The following is a 20,055-nucleotide window of genomic DNA, read 5'->3' on the forward strand; positions in this document are numbered from 1 at the left end:
CAAAGAGAGCGAGGAGACTTGCAGAAATCATTGCTGCAGCCAGAGCTGGAAGCTGCTGTCCTCACAGCACCCCAAAGTAAAAAAAAAAAAAAAGTTTATCAGAGTTTCCCAGGAACAGTGAAGCCCATCCACTGCTCGTCACGTTTCATAATTTACATTTTACGTAACCAATTATTTTATTATTTTTTATTTTTTTTCCATTCGTGCCACCGTGCAAGACGCACGGGGCACTTTTGAGAATCATTAATTTATTAGGCTTAATGAGAAAGGCTTTATGTATAGAAGTCTTTAACATTTGGCTCAAAGGTAAAATAGTACATCCTGTTTTGTTCTGCTGGAAAATGTCTAAGTTTAATTCCCCTGATGAGCTGATTATGAAATTCCCACATCCTCTCCGTGTAGGACTACTTGTTGCTGTATCAAAGTTTTATTTTTTTTCTGAGGACACGAAGCCAACAAATAACTGAATAGTTATAAAAAATGCAGCAAATACGAATGTGACGCAATACTCCATGAAAGCTCAGTAACCTGAATATTACATCAAAAATGTGCTTTAAACTTTGTGCTCATGCAGATTAATAAATTGCAAAGGCGTTGTTAGTATTTATTCATATTTTAAATCACTGATTTAATTGTTAAAATTAGTTTTCTGTGACTTTTCACAGTTTTCAAACGTGGCATTCTTCTCAAAATGCGAGTCTTGACAATAATTGGCCTGGACACGCAGGGACCGGTCTCTCTATTATTCCTGCAAGCCAGGAGCAGGACATTTGCTTTGGCCAGATTGCAGTGAAATAAAAGACGGAGGGCTACAGACTGCGATTGTGTTGTGTTTTGCTCATGTCTGCCTTTAATCACTTGACTTCTACCACATGATCAGTATTAGGCATTAACTTGTACATTTTGTTCCCCTATGCAGAGATTTTAGAGAAGGGGTCTTATGAGAAGGCGCCTGAAGTTAAAGAGGCAGCAATATTGGGAGTATCGCGGCACATTTCAAAGCATTTTCTCTGCGATATTTGAAAACGGAGTCGTGCAGTGAACGCCTGCGTGTCCCTTTTAAAACAAACCCAGCGCCTGTCAATCACGGCGCATTCCAACCAATCCCAAAGCTCCCTTTTTAAAAGCAGGTTTGCCTGCTGTGCTTTTATATTGCACCATGGCCTGTTTCGAAGCATTTTTACTACCACGGTTATTGCCACAAATCAAGAGGGCAAAGTGAACGGCATGGGACTCACACCAACTTTAACGAAATTGAGTCTGGTTCCTACTTCTGCGAAGTTCACGGCCAAGAATTTCACATGCAGATGATATACAACAAGGAAAATGGGAAACAGAATTTCTCGGTGTATCCAGAGTGCTGAATTGGTTTGATTTTGCAAACTCATAGCCAAACTCACAACAAAACATGACAAGCCTTTCGAGGTTTAGTGGCTGCCCTCTCTCTTGCGTCAACCCCGGGGAGAGCAATACTGAACCCAGCGTGGTGCTGCCACCTTTGGCAGGAGAGCACATGGGACACCCCACTGGCAGTTCCTTAAAACTCTGCCCCTCGCACAATTTGCGAGACTACCCTGAGACGAGGTCCAGTGCATATGTTGACCATTCGGTTCCCAATTTTTCAGACTCTGGATACCCCAGTCACCGTTTAGAGCACAGCCCTAGGGGCATTATCATTGGAGCCAATCTTTCTGGAGCCGGCATGCCACCCGTCACTGATCAACTGGCATCAAGAGCTAACCAACATGGCGGGATTGGAAGGTATCGTGACTTTCCTGGCTGCAGAGACAACAGAAGCCATACTTTTTTCACGAGTTATCAGGAGCAGGCCCACGCCTCCACCGACGCGTCCCGAGAGCTCGGCAGCCAGATGATGCTGGGTCTACCTGGCGACCTCCTCACCCGGACTCACCCCTATGGCCAAGCCATCAGCCCCAAGGGAAACAGCCAGCAGCTTGTCACACAGTTCCTGGGTCTGTACAAACCCCTGAACATGGCGATTCAGCGTGGAGGAGGCGACGCTTTCCTCAGGTGCTCTAAGCAAACAGTGAAGCATGAGCTGGTGTGCAAGTGGAGTGACGGCCAAGAGGGGGCTGGGAAGCTGCCTTGCTCCAGAGCCTTCGGGACCATGTATGAACTTGTCACCCATGTGACAGTGGAGCATGTCGGAGGACCCGAGCACTCTGAATATGTGTGTCACTGGGAGAATTGTGCGAGAGACAGGAAGCCTTTCAAAGCCAAATACAAGCTGGTGAACCACGTCAGAGTCCACACAGGGGAAAAGCCCTTTCCCTGCCCATTTCACGGCTGTGAGAAAGTTTTTGCAAGATCAGAAAATCTAAAGATCCACAAGAGGACTCACACAGGTTAGTTAATACCCATAATACAATGCAGAATTTACCAGTAATAATAGTAACAGTAATAATGATGTTGATAGTTGGAAAATAATATTTAAATGTGGCCAGCATTTTTTAAGCTTCACAAGCTCATTGATAAATAAAAATAGGTTTGCAATATTTACTACTGTGAACATAGATATATATATATTAAAATATTTAATTGTTGTCTAATTCTGCCGTGATAGTATTATTGTTATTATTAATATTAGTATTAGTTTTGTTGTTGTTGTTGTTATTTAGGCCTGCACGCTGACAAAAGTGTGTTTTTGTTTTTTGTTGTTGCTGAAAGTCTTTCCGTGCTGCTTCTGGCCCGTCTCCGTTATATTGCCCGTTTTTTGTAGCACAAAAAAGAAAAACAAACGTGGAGCTCCCCCCCCCCTCCTCGTTCTCCTTCTCCATGCAGGAGCCGCAGAAATAGAAGTAGCAAGACAGCTGCAAACGAGTACAGTCAGCAGGCCTGGTGGTTTGGGTGCCTCTCCCACCTCATTCAGTGAAATTATTAAATAAATGCAGGGACACCGGAGAGTTGTGACGTAGCCGTTACGCTGCCTCTGCCTCCCAGGGACTGATCTCAGGAAGACTAGCAGAGCACAGCACACAGGGAGGCAGCAGCACTCATGTAGTCGGAAATATAAAGAAATATATATATCTATAATGAAAGGTGAGTGAAGGGATGACCTCAGTGGATATGCTCCAAGTGAGTCATATTTCAGAAATAGGATGATTTATTTATTGCCTCGTCCTCCTTTTACTTCCATCACTCTGACAGGCCTCCCACTCGTCACTGTGAAATTATGTCATAATGCATATCACATTGCAACGTGACTTTGTTTTGGTTACACAACAAATAAGAGCACACAGATATATTTTATTTAAAGGAGTTATGATGCAGCTTTATTTTTTTATCCCCCCCTTTATTATTACTATTCTTATTGTTTTACACATTTAAGGAATTGTAGCTAGTACAACGTGTGCCAATATAGGTTATCGCAATGAAATATTGGCATTTAAATTAATATTTGACGTATTGGGGAAAAAAAACTTAACAGAAACATATTTGTTTTTTTTCCTGCTTCTCATGTTAATTGTTTTAGTAGTAAAAGAAAAGAGCCACTTTATGGCATTTGTGTAACCATTACGCAGTTGCAGATAATCAAGCTAGCCTTTGCTTACTAGCATTTTTTTTCCCTTTTTTGAAATTCCAAAACAAACACATCCATTAGCACGCAATAATACAAAAATGATGATTTAACAGACACCGTTCAAGTGTTATTTATGAGTCCAGCTTTTTCCGGATGCCTCAGTGTGTGCGGCAGGAGAGGCAGGAGCGCGCAGCTGTAGGCAATTTGGAGCAAGCAGATCAATTAGCATCTTGATAGCTATAATTCATTCTATGCGCGATAACTGAATTTAAACAAATCTTTTGCAATTGCTGTGGCGGGTTAATCTAATGCATGTTTAACCGCAGCCCTCCTTGTTGATTCAGTCCGCTGATAAGCTGCTGCACTTGTTGCAAATCTGGGCCGCACCGAAGTTTCACTAACTAGTTGTAGCTGCGTTTGAATGAGTCAGTACAAGTTGTTTTTCTTTTCAGATTAGTAGCAATTTTCCTCCTTAGATATTTGTGCCCAGGGTTGATATGACCTGCTAAGCGGATCTGTGTTTGCAGAGTAGCTGACTGTAGGATCAGCTTCACAGGGATCAGTGGAACCTTGGTGTGTATTTTTCACTTTAGGGTCACCTTGCATGTGGTATGGCGATATGGAGATCACCCTTTTGACTTAGGCTACATTTATATTAGTTCACATGACTAGGCAGAGCATGCACGGGCCTCCAAGCATTTTCGTAACACGCCGTCATTTCTCTTTTTGTACGTTTAGGTGAGAAACCTTTTAAATGCGAGTTCGACGGCTGCAACCGGAGGTTTGCGAACAGCAGCGACAGAAAGAAGCATTCTCATGTGCACTCCAGTGATAAACCCTACATGTGCAAGGTCAGGGGTTGCGACAAGTGCTACACCCACCCGAGCTCCCTGCGAAAGCATATGAAGCTCCACTGCAACAAGGCCCACGTCGCCAAAGGCGGCTGCGGCGGCGGCGACGCGCGTCCCGGTGACGGGGGTCACATCACGGAGGGCAGGTCAGCCCGAGTCACGGATGGAACCCAGATCAGCCCCCCTCATCCGCCCACCTCCACTCAAGATGTAACCCTGTCCCCAGAGAGTCGAGACGAGTCGACCCCGAGGTCACGTTTCCATCACACGTTTGACAGCAGTTTGGACTACTCCACGCACAGGTCACAGCCCCTCTTGGACCCTTTGTTGCTGCAGAGAGGCAGCTACAGGTCCCAGTCCTCCCAGTACCCCTGCGGCCAGACAGGTCACACTTTTGCCCAGAGCTCAAGGACTTTCTCCTCCTCTCCCTTTCAGAAAAGTATTGTCAATGGATGGTACACATGCCACAGCGGCGTGGACTCTTTCCCACCAAAGCAATGCAATAACATCCCGTCTCTCTGAGTTCTTGTTGGCACACATCTGACAATATCTGGGCCTCGTTTTTTTTCATGTTGTAGCCTAAAACTTGCTTCTGTATCTCTATTATTCCGTGTACTTTTGTGAATGTTGTATCCAATATTTTGTGAGACGTCCTCAGTCATCGTATTTAATCTTGCATTGCGAAATGTGGCGAGCTTTATTTGTTGTTGTGAGGCCTTGTTTGGTTGGGTTTGGCCTGTAGCCTTTACATCGCCCCATAATGGCTTATAGGAACAGTTACAAAGTGTTTATGCATAATTGTGCGCCGTGTTGCATAATTATTAAAGATATCTATCTTAAGTGAGACAAAAAAAAGACAAAGGATTTTTTTTAAAAATCTGCGTGTTAACTCTTCTGAACTTAGAATCTATTGCTGGAAAGGAAACGTCTTGCTGAATGTAGCCCTGACTGTAGGGGTCTTTGTTGAATGTAAACTAGGTGTAATGTATGTCGGGATGAATAGAAATATTATTCATGACTTATGTATGTCGCAAGATGAAATAAATATCTGAAAGATCTTTCCTCAAGTAAAAATTTTGAGATCTAACAAAACTGCGTGATGGGCCTGGAGCATGATTTGTCTGTAATTAATATACCGTGAGGCTCAGTTTCTTTTTTTTTCCTGCTCTTGATTAACTTCCACTTTATTCGCCCCTTTTTCATTCCACATTCGTACTTTGTATTATATGTATATTTCACTTTTCTGTGCGACGTAAGACCAGTGTGAATATAAACCACAGTGTTCGTGTTACTGTTAAAACGTTTAATTAGCATACAGTTCTACTGTACATATGCCTACTGTATAATTAATTATGTATCCTATATTTTATTAAAGTGTCTATATTCTCTTTGATCAGGCGTGTGTGCTTAAACCCAATCGATGCATTTTCAGCATGAACCCAAACTCTGTTCTTCCTCTTTAAAAAAAAAAAAAAAAATGAAAATCCTGCAGTCCGCACCGCATTTTGCAGATTTGAGTTTTTGCGCAAACTAATCCAGGCCTGCCGCTCGGACGCACTGTGTTCTTGCGCAGACCTTCAAAAGCTGTGTTCCGTGATATCAAACTTATTTGACTGAGGTAAACAAAAATAAATTTTAAAAAACTGTTAAGTGTTACACGAAAAGCAAAAATTTAAAAGAAAGGAACAACAATTACCTCCTCTGCTTTTAATTTTCTCGACTGCGCAAAGTCAAGCGCATGTTTTCCTTCACTGGTGTCCTCTCATTTGTTTGTACCTCATCCCCAAGTTCCTAATTTTTCTATCACATCAATCAGTTTTTATATTTGTATTTGGTTCCTGTCTGTCTTTCTGTCTCACTTCACCATAAAGGTCAAGAAGCTGCAAACCCAAAAATGAGCCACACTGCCTTAAAGCATTGCCATGTTCAAATAATAAGAACTAAACTATTGTGCCTGTCTTTATTGTGCTCATAGAACAAACAAAACAATTTACTTCAGGAAGATTTTCAGTCTGAATTCAGATATTTTGCTGCTTATTACATGTCTTCTGAAAGGCACATGTTGAAAAGTTTAAAAAGTTGTTTTTTTATAGCTAGTTAAAAGGGATGTTTTCTCTTTCAGATGTACACATTGCTCTAAATGTTGTGACTCACTTCATCTCCAGCTTCACTGACACATTTGTCTATGTGTGCTTGCTTTTCATACCTTCTGGAATGTAAATTTCAACCAACGCCTCATTATTTTACAGGAATAAGCTGTGGGGATTTCTCCTCGAAGCCTGTCTTTTTCTCTGCGGAGCTCAAATACAGTTTCGCTGCTTATCTCGATGCAGAGGATAAACTCATCTTCAGTGAGTTATTGTCTGATTTGCAGCTCATTCTTTATAGTGTACGCTGCCCGTTTCCTGTGCTGGAAATTAGACCTCTCTCTAACAACATTACCCGCTCAAAAGAGAGAGTGATTGGAAAATGAGTGACCAGGTTGAAGTACAGTTAATGGTGTGTAACTAAAGATGATGTACACAGTGAGTGTACGTCACTGACCTGTTCAGAAAAGTGCTGCAACAGCTTGATTAGAGTAGAGGTCAGATGGGTCACAGTAATAATGAATAAAATAAAAAAAAATGCCCTTTGAATTAGAGTAGATTTATTCTTAGTACCAGTTTGGATGTCAGCATTTTATACTATTACATATATGGATGTTGAGTGCCATTATATATACCCGCCTGCTTCACACATATATGGAAATGAGGTCAAAGGTGCACTAATTTTACATTTCTTTGAAATAAATGCTTATGTTGATCTGACAGCTAACCAGCTTTACCGTATTTATATTCTTTATTCCAGCAAGAGGATTTCAAGGAGGAGCAGCTATTGCCACAGAGATTCATGGGGTAAATGACTCGAGACTGCATTAGATGCTGTTTTCCTTTCGATTGACCACACTTTAGGTTATTTAAAAGCGCCGATAAGTTTGGTTATGTCGCTGTTTTTTAGATGTTGTGTGTACGGCAGCGTAGAAGCAGCATATGCTTGTAAAAAACCTTTTTAAAAATGACAGATCTGTTTCAACGTTCCCATATTTCATGAGCGAAATGCACAAAGTAAGCGCGCTCATTGTGCACGCATGCAATATAATTGTTCTGAAAATGGTGATGCTTGCAATCTGTGATGAATTTGTTTATGAATTCTGTGCGCTGGTTCCAGCGTATGGTGCACAGGATCCTCATGGGGATACATCATTTGGGAGAGTCGGATGATATTTTTGATGGTGCATTTTGTGAATCCCTCTTGAGTCTGACCACAGATAATTTTTTTTTTTTTAACTCGCCATCAAGAGCCCCTGTGAAAACCATCCACACGTTTCTGAAATTCAGTTTCAAAAAGGCAGCATCAGTTTGAACCGTGTAAATCAGCTTTTTGTTTTTGCTAATGTGAATTGGCATGACTGCATCAGTGCCACTTAGGCTGGTAAAAATGATATTCATGAAGTCAAAGTTGTCATGGTAAGTACGATATGTACCAAGATCATTTCAAGTGGTTGATGTAAAATATTTAAATTGTGAAGTGCTTCTTTCTTCAAGCAAATTGAGGCAAACTCTGCTGGCTTTGATCAGTGTGCTTTAATGATTTGATGGCTGAAATTTATGAGGTCACTTTCTCTTGTATTGCAACCTTATCAATAGCTTGCATCAAATGTGTTCGGTGTTACTGTAGAATCAGTGTTTTTAAAGCAGTCTGAAGAGATTCTGTGTTTCAGTCTTAGAGCTCTTCTTCTAAACCCCAACTGTTGTATGCACTGTCACATTCTGCCCTTTTCTCCTCTGTTTCTAAAAATAATACATCTCTCAACAGAAAACATAATAGAGGTGATCAAACATGATTTTCAGCTCAAAGAAGCCTCTGTATTTGTATAAGCAAATACACTTCTTCCGCTGTGCGAGGACATGCACGAAGCCAAAAGGCAACAGCCTAAAACAGTGAATTTCTCACACTTAAGCATTTTGTCGTATATCCTGACGAAGGCGTGGCAATATTGCATAAACACTGAACCCTGCCGCACCCTTTCCCCTCCAGTAATCACAACTGATTAGACCTCCGCTTCCCAGTTTGCCACTTGTCCACCGCCATCTTTACTTTTGCGTTCTCTGCCTAGCAACAAGCGCAGGCGCCATTTTGGACAGGATATACATCAATTTAATGTAAATAAATCCTTTTCACCTTGAGATCTCCTGAATTATCATCATCCCCCCCCCCCCCCCCCCCCCCCCCCCCCGTGCTGCTGTTGTGCCATGCTTGGGCTGAGCTCCAGCTGTGAACCAGGGGGTGGGCTGCTTTGTCACACCAGGTTTTTATGGATCATCATAACCATATATGACATCTTGCGTAACTTACACTGCGCGACTCCCATACTTTCCCAAGTGTGGTTGGAGAGGCTGTGTCGGCGTTGACTCTGACTGACCAAGTGTGTTTTTAATTGGATCTCTGGCTTTTTCCCCATCCTCTCTAGGTCAAGCCAGTGGTGCTGTTGCACCTCAACTTGCTTTCTTTTCATCCACCCCTCTGCGCCCCATCCTTTTTTTAAAAAAATAAAAAACTAGATCCTCTTGTTCCTCCATCTCATCTATCTCTATCCCTGCAGCTCCTGGCTATCTTCACCCACTATGGCTCCTTCATGATGGCCCCCTAATCTCTGCCAGTGTGGTTCCATCGTAAGTAGGTATCCTCCGCCACATTCCTCCCCAGATATGCATGGAACTTGACTCGTATATCTTGCTTTTTTCTGTGCTGTGCCCCTCTCTCCATGTAAAATTGTGGCACCACATGGTAAACTGGATGCAGCTGCCTTATTATTATTTTTTTGCGTATTTCCTCTCTAGTTGAAGAATGGTTGCTACAGAGAGGTTTGGCATTCAGGCATCAGTGATGCTAACGATGCATAATGAAGTCAGTTGTGACAACGAACAAAGATTGATTCCCAAGTAAAAGATTGAACTACATATTATACAACTGTCAAATAGATGAAATAGTGAAGCGAAATGAATGTGTAGCTCATGTCCTATCTGAGAACATTAGGAAGGTAATCTGTTTCATGTCTAAGCCTGTGTTAATTTGACAGCTTGACAATTAATAAGCTTATAAAACACACACATCAGAAGCAGGGCTCTTATGTAATACAATGCAATCATTACAATTATATGCAGATGTTTAGTGTGTTTACCAACTGCAAAATGGTGAGTAGAAATGTAGCGTCCCGATGCTGTGCTCTTACAATTTAATCAGACCGATCCTTTAGATTTCTCTATCATCTTCATCTGCACTGCAGTTTTCTGATTTCAGCGGTGCCAACCCCCTGTGTAGTCCAGCCTGTACCCAAGCTTATTAAAGTGGGCTCCTTGTCATTCTTCCCAGTGGTTGCTCCACTGTCAACTTAAGCCCCTAAAATACTCAGCTCTCTGACTATTGTTACAGAATTTACCAAATGTGGTATAACTAACAGGAGTATGGCTGAGCAGCCAATGTACAGCAGGAAAGAGAAAAGCCCCGCCTATGCTCATATCTAATGCATATTTATCTTTTGATGCATTGCAATTTACCCCTGTGGATGGTTCTTAAAAAGATGTCTTTTTTTTTTCCTTTTCATTTATTAACCATGGCTTACATAACAGATATTTTGACAGCTTCTGATGAGCCAGTTTTTTGGGATACTTTTGTGGTCTCCCATGAGCTGGTAAGCTCAGGAGGTAACCATATGAGTAAAAAAATGATTATTTCACCCAAAAAAAATAAACAACAAACTAAGAGCGAAAGTTTTTTCGTTATGGCCTGCAGCATTTATTGTGGCACGTCGCAATGCAAAAGGAAAATAAATAATATTTTACAAGTCCATATCTTTCAAAATTCATACTTTCAAGGTTTTTTTGGGGGAGTTAGAGTAGGTTGTGTGGGGTGAGCAGACCTTTGAAGATCTTTCAACTCCTGCAAGCTCCAGGCCTATGAGATGCACTGCCATCCTTTTAAGGGAATGACCATAACTTTGGTCCCCTTGCTTCTAATCCCTCCTCCAGACCCTTGTCATCAGAGATCAACCAGTCTGAGCCTTAATGTCCTCCACTCGCTGGCAAGGGCAGCTGGTAGCTTTCATGCATGTGAAGAACCATATGAATATGCTCAAATGTGCACATTGGAGCAAGAACTGATGCCTCTGTCTTCATCGGTCTTTCTGAACAGTCGTGCATGGTCTTTGAGAAATTATCAGTTACATTTTAGAGCCTCTGCATAATGATTCACATTTTACAGAATGCATTTGAAGTGTTTGTTAGCAAATGTTAAAAAGGCTTTGATCATGACTCCTAAAGAGCACATTGCCTTAGATTTTACAAAAAAAACGTGCAAAGGGATCCTAAATGCCTGTTGTCTTTGCCGTCTCTCAAAACTATCACCTTTCATTAGAAACAATTCAGTTCTGTTGTGAGATGCGCATTTTTGTTTTGTACAATTTCTCAAATCTCTGTTTGAGGTTGAACTTAAAAAGGGATCACATTGATCACTGTCCAGGGTATTTCAAAGCAGTGAGTAATCGTGAGTGTTTAATTTTATCTGTTGCAGTATGCATTGCAAGGCGGCTGCGTAATCAAGCCTGTGAACTCGACATCTGAAGGAAGGATTCTGTTTCTGATCACATCCCTATTGAAGTCCATCCATTCGCTGAACATGGATGTGTTCACATGCTCATGCTTGCACTCGCTGGTATGTGGCCTTCAAATTAATATGTACTGGACATGGTGCTGTGTGTATTTTTCCACCGATACCCAGTGTTTTTTGCAGTAGTAGCAGAGGTCCGACCAGTCACATTACTGAAGGCTGTAAGTGAGGGTGCATGTATGGCAGTCTCGCTGTTAACCTTCGGCGTTAGAAGATCACCCCAGGGCCCAGCTCTACAATGATGGATTGGTGGGGAACAGGGCCCCACACACAACCCAGGAATTCCCCTTGGGCCTTTTCAATTACAGTTAGACCAAGCTTTACGCTGTGATGATATGTTGCACTAACGCTGTGACATTAATGGAGGGGACAAATGTGATTTGGTGTGGTGTTGACCCTAAAGAGCATGAAATAGACAGAAGCACCAACATGAGGCAACAGGAAGAAATGCAGGGTAACGTGTTGGCGCTTTATTTATTCACAGTCATCAATAAAATAATCCCAGCAGAACAGAGTCATTTAGGTCCTTCTGAAGAAAAAAACTATTGATGGAAATAGTTTATCAGGAGCCACTTTCTAAAGGGAGCACATGGGGTATGAGAGAGAGTAATTATCCACTAGTGCAGCTTTGAGGAGCCCAGGTAATGGATTTAAGAGTGGCAAAGGGAAAGTGATAGATTGTCCCTTTATCTTTTTGATAATCAATAAGACAGCTTAGTGTTGTATTGGATGTATACTGTGATGTGGTAATTAGGTATACATTGTGTGTGCGCGTGTCCACATAGGTGTGTGCTAAAGCACTTGTGCACATTTAACATCAAAAACTGCTGCGGTAATTTTTGTTCCAGGATCAGTGCTGCAGCGGTGTCACTGCTGACTCAAGCTTGTGAAGTTTGCACCTATCGACAGATGACTTTCAAAAAGAACAAGGCAGAACTGATGGCATTTATTTCAGTCTGCAGGGACTAATCCTGTTTTCAAGGTATCTGGGAGAGGCGAGGGATCAAAAATCCACCTCCTATGCAACAAGAGTGTCACATAGTTCCTTCATGTCCATTATTAAAGTGGGATATAGCTGAGGTAATTAGCACTTGTCCTCAGCTTCATCTCAAGTATCTTACAGTATGTGTTCTGATGCAGTTGTGAATGCCATAGCGTTCCTTCAGTTATGTAATTGACAGAATTATGCAATCCATCCGTGTAACTGGGGTAAGTCTCAGGAAAAAATATCTGCAGCAAAAAGAGCATATTCCCATGGAAATACAGTGCCTTCCACATAACAAATACACAATCCCAAACCCACATTAATGCACATCAGGTTAATAATACCCAAACTAAATCTGACTTGTGAAAACAGTTGTGTGTGGAACTGAAGAAAAATGATTTGCTGTAGAAGTTGTGATGCCTGTGTTTTGTGAAACTGTAGAGTATTTGAAACTTTGAACGGCAGCAAAAAAAGGAAGCTAGAGTGAATCACAAAAGCTATGCATGCACTGTATTTGACTGCTATTAACAACACTCGATCAAATACATCATTAACTATGCTCTGTACCATTAACTCGATTCAGAACATACCATGGAGGGGCCACAAATAATGCCTGAGGAGCCGAAGAAAGAACAACAGAGATATCACCACCTCTCCTGCTTATTACCTCACAGCTCTACTGTAAGTACCGAACTGTGCTTTCTTCTGCATGTGTTTTGAAATGTTGTATATTGACTTCCTTTTATCAAAACATTAAGTAAAGATACCAGCAAATTACATACAAAACATTGTAAACAGATCAAGAGCCAGCATAGACTGTGGGTAATACACACATATTAAACAAACTGAGAGGGGCAGCGCAAAGTGGCTGGTTTAATTATCCGCTTAGATTTTATTAATCATCTCTATTATAGAATAGTCTTTACTTTTATCACATATTGTAAACCCATCATATCATATCACATCATCTTATCTCACATCATGTCATCTCATTTCATAATTTATGCAGGACTCGCTAAGCAAAGATGAGGCTAATAAATATCTTTTATTGTTCTCTGTAAAAGCCAGATGTTGTGGGTGGAGTCGTAGTGTGTGTGTATATGTGTGTGTGTCTCTTCCTAAGTTAAAATGAAACCTAGGCCACAGCAGCGTGCAGGACTGAAGTCCTCGTGTATTCTAGCTCACAGATCACAGAAGTGACGGAGGGCTGCTCTTTGATCATTCCCATTTCTAAAATAATTTCCTTTGAACATTTCAAGTCACTTGTGCTTTTATTTATAAAGCCTATTTAGACAATCAAGGAGTAGAAAATAATTAGGCTCACACTCACACGAGTGTGGACATGTATTCCCTTTCAATCAGTTAAAACCAGCTCTGTTAATTAAAGTTCTGAGCTGTTACTCTGCCCAAATAATTTTCTTATTAGCTGCTGCATTCCTCAGATCTGTTGTCAGCAGAGCATATTTTTTCTTTTGGTTTCTCCTTTCTGTGTTTTTTTTTTCACAGAAATCCCACTGACCCATATAGTTGATCTCATTTTTGAAGTGTATAATATAGATTCCGAGTTAAGAGAACGGAGGCTCTATTATTAGTCCCATTTGAGGTGCGCAGCCTCCATCTAGGTACGACTGTGTGTTGCTGAATTCCCTGAGTGAAGGCATTACCATCTCATTTGGGTAAGGGTGAGATTACCTCATGCAACCACGCTGTTTTATCCCAGAGAACGTGAGGGAGCTGAGCTGTCGCTGTCGACTGTTTATACAGGCAGCTGAAGGCAGAGACATTCCAGATACATTTCACAAACATCACACATGACAACTTGTGATGCCACCTTGCTGATGTTTCCCTTGAAAGGTCTCTCGCTAACAACAACATTCTATTGATCCTCAGCACCATTTTAACAACCTCCTCACACCCTCTCACACATACACACCTGAGTGGGCAAGGATTGAAAATGTTAGCAGTTAGCGGCTAGCGTTGTCAGCACATCCTCAGGTGTGGTTGTTAATTAAGCCCAGTCATTGCAGGCTTGGCCCAAGAGGAGTCCTGTGCAGGGAGAGAGTGATGACAATCACCGGTGTAAATAACAGCTCATTCCTCAGTGCGGAATTAATATTCAATACTTACATTTTTGTCCTGATTAAAATGCTGTGGCACATGATGAGCAATCAAAACAAGAAATAAACTACTTGGATTAAAATTCTGCTTTTAATTGGGTAGATGAAAGGAGCAATTAGTTGCAGTTGAATTAAGCCTTTTTTCCCTCCTCAGCTGATCCTCATTTGTTAAAAAAAAGGTTAAAATGATAATCATAATAATAATGCATTTAACCATACCTCAGTATTTTCTTCATTTTTACCCTTGTTCTTGTTCTTAAGAGTAATAAATATAATCTCATTCACTTTTACAGGCATCATGCAGTATATTGAATCCCTGCAGTGATTTGTTTGATTGCGTTAGATTGTACAGATGAACTTCATAAAGTGTGTATTCCTGTTAATTGTGGAGATGGTTTGCCCTTTGGTTATGTTATATAATGAGACTATAGAGGGCAGAGGGTCAAATCCACAAGTAGGCTTACTTTTTTAGATTTTAACGAAGATCTATTATGCTAATTTCCAGCTCTATATTTTATTCTGGGACTTCGCTAAAGGAGCTTTGCATGATTCACAGTTTAAAAAGAAATCCTGATTCATGTCATACTGCCTGTTATTCAACGCCTCAGTTAAGCTTCTGTGTGAAACTGGAACTATTAGCTCCAGGCTCTTTCAAGCCCAACTCCCTAAAAGCCCCCTTTTTTTTTTTTCTTTTCTTCCCCTGATTGGCCAACTTCCGGAAACCTAGCAAGCAGTAGTCAGTGCTTGTGAGGTCCCCCCTGTCTTCGTGCTGGTGTGGAGGTTCCAAAAGCAAACTATAAGTACACTAAGTGACATCATTTTTTGTTCTTGATTGGAAATGGCAGCTTCTCAAATCAATCTGTACATATATTTTGGACACATCAATCCCCAGCAAGAACAGTTATAGCAGGGCTCTCTATAGTTTGCCCATTACACTTATTGTGTAACACAATGGTGGGGGTTCTGGCACATGGGTTCTGTAAAGCGTCTTGAGACAATTTGACCTGTAATTGACGCTATGTATATAAAATTGAATTGAATTGGATTTAATATTTCCATCAGAAGTGTGTATAAATACTTTCTGTATGGGCGTCCTCAGCGGTTAAGGTGCATTAAACAGGAGAAGAAGCAAATGCCTCCAAAGTTAATCTCTTTGCTCACTTATTCCCTCTCCAGTGTCATTATAGGAAATACAAAAAAATAATCTTAAAAATGTTGGCTAAAATGCAGACTGAATTCAAAACGTCTGCAGTCAGGACATACCAAACTAGCCTCGCTACTAAAATGTTATTCTGATATCACCAAACATCTTTATAGTATTCCTCTGCACCATCAGCTGTCTGCACTGTACATTACAATACATGAATATTAAATAGCTGTAATACCACCTAGGTATTTTGCAAGAAAGTGCAGATATATTCACCAAGAAGACTGCAGTTTGTGGGCGTGCTGTGTCTGGACCAGACGACCATATTAAGAATAAAGTAGAAAACAAAACACTGGAAACCCACCTAGTGTTTAGAGCCGTCTGAAGCCTGTGCTTTTGTCTCACTGGGATTGCTTTAACATATGTTTACCTCATTATTTGAAACTTTGGCAACATTTATTATGAACATCTACTATTATATTATGTAAATGACAGAAAGTAAGGAAAAGCACAATATGTTCCCATTAAAGTTATACTCACTTAGTTGCCAGTTTATTGGGTACATCTAGCTAAAACCCAGCAGGCAAAACTAATGCAATAGTAAAACTTTCCTGTCTTTGAAGTGAGGATTTGTATGAGGTGCTTATTCATAGTCGGTGTATTACCTACAGTACATCAGTCGGCACACAGTTTGGACAAGCAGACAGGAGGAACAGCACGGAGGCAAAGCAGTGTACTGCTATGGAAGGAGGTCAACAGGAAAACGTGTAGTCTCCTTAAAGAGTAACACCTAAAAAACATCTATACCAGTTTAAGAGTATGCTATATTTAGAATATCATCACTGCTTTACCCTCAGGCAGTCCTTTCTGATGAGCATGTACTGTAGGTAACACTCTGACTGTGAATGAGCAGCCCATACATCCTCCCTTCAAAAGAATCAAAGTCCATCTATTACCATTTTTACACAATAGAGACATATAATAAATTGGTGATAACACAATAACACTGTAAGCAGATAAAGGAAGAAAACAGTAGTTTGCGTACACTATTTGCTGCAGTCATAACTTCTCATAAAGACAGTAGTCGTCCTTACAACTGTGTGTCATTACACTGTCAGTCATTCTGTGGTTTTTCTGAGCCGCCACTTATGGGAGCCTGTTGGCAAATACATCAATAAACACTTCTATCTGCTAGCAACTACATTACATCGTGGTAATCAGAATTTATTGCATGTGTACCTGCTGCCTATGAATTCTAAACAGGAGACATAAAATGCTACCAATGTGACTATATGGTCAGTGCGGAAGCTGTAGTTTGTGGTGGTGTAAAACTGCCGCCTTACACTGAGTGGTGTTCCTAAGATTTAGCTCACCTTCCTTGATATAAATGTGATGGGTGAAATGTTCTTTTCAGTATAATTCAATACAGCTCAACAGCACCACCGCCTCTCAAAGTACCATAAATATTGAATCATTTCTCTCAAAACATTGACCATTATAACCTCCTTGAAGGTAGAATGTTGTCTGTGGTAGCAGTTTAAAATAAGTCAGCTCAATGTGACTGATAAACATGCAACCGAATATACATTGCTCAGTATTCAAAATTATTTTTTAAATAATATACAACCCAGGTTTAATGAGAAGTCCTCATTTCTCAGAGATCTGATGAGAGATAAGTGGCACCTCTTCTCAGTGTCTCTCTGCCTACTCGTTAGCCTCCACACTTGTTCAATCAATATATGTTAGATCTATGATTATTTTCATTACATTTGTGGGCCATGGGACACTCATTTTGTGGCCAGACGAGCCGGATGATGTGCTAGCTGTTGGAGTCTGAGGAGCAGGGCTGCATTGCATTGTTGAAGGATATGTTTCCTGTTGTGAAAAGGGGGCGAGATGACCGTCAGTGCCGTTCTGTTATTGCACCGACCTTACTCATCAATCAGAAATCAAAGCTTTGACAGTTGCCAACATTAAAGGGCTGCTTCTGGCGTGTCTTGTGCCTCTTTCTGCTGAGCATATTAATATACTGTAGGTCACAAGCAGGCTCATCGCTGATCATGCAAGGAGGGATGGGTACTCCTGAGCCACACCAGACACAGCTCCAGTCCAAATTCATATACAGTCATCAAATACAGTGCAGCAGTGGACTGAAATGACTGCAGCAGTGACACATTGTTCAAATCAACCAGGAATTTACTGTTGAATTTTAAGTAAACAAGACACAGATGGTAAGAAGTAAACATAAGTTTAACTGAAACCCGCAAATAATAAATGAAACAATAACTCTGCTTCTCATTGTTAGGTTTCCTTGTACAAAGAAATTATTTGTTCCAAGAGCGAAGCTTCACTTATTGTTAGTCGACTGTTTGCATGCTGCCTAAAGGCCTTCAGACATTTCTATTCCAGGCTGATTTGGGGTTTCAACTTCAGAAATAAACTTCACATTAAAAAAAAAGAAAAATCCAATAAAAGTACCAAAATGTCACAGCTGCCAGTTGCCGGCTGCGTCAAGAAAAAAAAAACTTTTCATCCTTATTCCATTCATCTGCATTTAGGTGTGTTCACTGTGTTTTTCTCCGCCCCTTTTGGGATTTTGACTCAGGCAAGATGTCTGTTTATCTGAACAACCGGCAGAACTTCAGCTGAGCCTTTTTTGCATTCAAATTGTGTCTGTAAATCTCATGGAAGTCGGAGTTAACGTTAAAGCTAACTGCTGTAACTCTTTGATGTGCTGCTTTAACCACACATTAATAATCACATTAAGCTGAATGTAATTTGTGCCCAACATTACTTAATTATTACCTGTAATTACCTTTTTTTGTTGCAGGCTCTTGAGTGCCTGCTCATCATTTTTAATTTTAGCCCATTTTTGAGCATTAGATGTATCACTTACAATGTGGTGGGAAATTGGACAAGTTTTCAAATTAAAATTGAGCAACTTATTAGAATTTTTATTAAAAAATGACTACTTTTACAACAAGCCTGTCTGATGCTGGTACTGGTTGTGCTTAATATTACAACTAAACAGGCAAAATCCATTCATCCTTCTGAAAACGTGCGCCAGAAAATCTACTGCACACCACTGCTTCACAGCATTGCCAGCGACTAGCGCCGTTTTGCAAGGGGCGGCGTCTCTCAAAATTGAGATGGAACCACATAACAAATCCTCACAAAATACGTGCAACACAACATGCATGTTTCATGATGTCAGTGACAAGGCATTCTGAGTTGGCACCATGTCTGGAGCAGTGTAGTTTCTGCCTTTACCAGAGTATCTTAATTCCTGTGCTGAGACTGTGATTTAGTCTTTTTTGTGTGTACCAGGACATGTTTATGGGCTAATAGGCCTTTGTTAGTAGTACTCTATTTATTTAATACAATTGTAGTGTGAACAGAAGGAATAATAAACAGGCTGACTAAACATACGATTCTTCTTTTGGGCTGAGAAAACCCTGTGTAAGGACACAAAAGGGGGACGTTTCCACTGCGGAAAGTAAATTCTTTTGAAGTGGAACTAATCATCTGAGGGATGGTTCTCGTTGTCCTAACAACGCAGCTGAATTGGAATGAGCCTTCTTTTTTGTGGAAGATATGTTTTCTTTTTTTCATTCAGAACTGATGATGATAGTAGTTTCACGCCCTGTCCACCCACATTGTCCGTCCAAACTTCTTTGCAGATAAGTCTTTACTTGGAGACGCCGAACACACGGCGGGTGACTCTTGGACTGTGACGTCAGCCTCTCTCCTCTGTCTCCCAGTCTTTCTCTCTTTTTAATACCGTTAGAATGAAAGGGGAATCTCACAGCAAATCCTCGCCAATAACAGTTCTTTCTTAGTGTGAAAAGAGCAAGACTCAGAACTGCCCCTGTATTCTAAAGTACCCTTTTCACATAATATTGCTTTGCTTTTGAAAGTTTTGGTTGCTTTTAACCAATTTACAATTTAAGCTTGCATGTTTTATGTTAATTTTAAAAAAGCTATTTGAGTTAAATAAACAGAGGGACATTTTCAATCTTAAAATACTTGAGTAGGTTTTCTTATTGTACTAATTCATTTGGGACATTAGGAAATGTCGTCCAAGCATTGGGCAATATATGGCTTTAATGCTTTTGATTCTTTTTTTTTAATGTCACATTAAAACTGCCACTAAAGGACTATACAGAGTTGCTTTAGAACTATCAGATCTCTTTTTTCTCTACTTCCATTTTTAATGTTGTGATTTGTGCTTCAAACAAATAGAAATCTGAATCATTGTTTTACTTGAATGGACTGAATATGGCTGAAGGTGTAATGAGCATTTTTCTAATCTCTCTGTGATTAAATTCAAATTAAGAACTAGCAGGAAAAAAAGAGAAAATACAATCAATGACCTCTTTACATTTGCATGCTTTATACTCTGAATGTCAGTCAGATCATATAAGTCTTAATTAAATCTTTACAGAGCAAATTAAGTTTCTGTTTGTTAGGGCTTTGCTAGACATTTATGATAAATTGAGTGAACTGTGCTTCCTGAAATTCAAATTACTTGTTCTATTAGCGAGGTAGTAAAAATCTGCATTAAAGTGAATGCCCCAGAGTGGCTGTCATGCTCTCCTTATTAAAGCTAGTACACCAAGTAAGCAATTATTGACTGGAGTGACGAGATCTTGCAGTGATTCACTGCCACCTCTCCTTTGTGTCAGACTGAAGGGATGTAGCTGTGTGCT

The 20,055-nt window shown here is 40.5% G+C and overlaps 1 protein-coding gene and 1 long non-coding RNA gene across 7 annotated transcripts in view; both read left to right on the plus strand.

The window, feature by feature from the left end:
• The window catches only part of LOC110951698 (uncharacterized), a 94,788-nt gene that overhangs the window by 62,986 nt on the left and 11,747 nt on the right, over nt 1-20,055 (plus strand). For 4 of the 6 annotated variants that reach the window (XR_007944881.1, XR_002595742.2, XR_002595741.2 and 1 more), the window contains 3 exons: nt 9,035-9,108; nt 11,002-11,142; nt 12,666-12,763. This is a non-coding gene — a long non-coding RNA (uncharacterized LOC110951698). Of the gene's footprint in view, nt 1-9,034; nt 9,113-11,001; nt 11,143-12,665; nt 12,764-20,055 lie in introns of all 6 variants that reach the window. The other 2 variants (XR_002595744.2, XR_002595745.2) reach the window with 2 other exon arrangements.
• On the plus strand, nt 868-5,785 carry zic6 (zic family member 6). The gene is made up of 2 exons (XM_022194889.2): nt 868-2,366; nt 4,280-5,785. The coding sequence occupies exons 1-2, from the start codon at nt 1,409-1,411 to the stop codon at nt 4,912-4,914; spliced, it is 1,593 nt and encodes a 530-aa protein (XP_022050581.1). The 5' UTR covers nt 868-1,408; the 3' UTR covers nt 4,915-5,785.

This window comes from Acanthochromis polyacanthus, chromosome 10, assembly GCF_021347895.1.
Source record: "Acanthochromis polyacanthus isolate Apoly-LR-REF ecotype Palm Island chromosome 10, KAUST_Apoly_ChrSc, whole genome shotgun sequence".
NCBI classification, from domain to species: domain Eukaryota; kingdom Metazoa; phylum Chordata; class Actinopteri; family Pomacentridae; genus Acanthochromis; species Acanthochromis polyacanthus.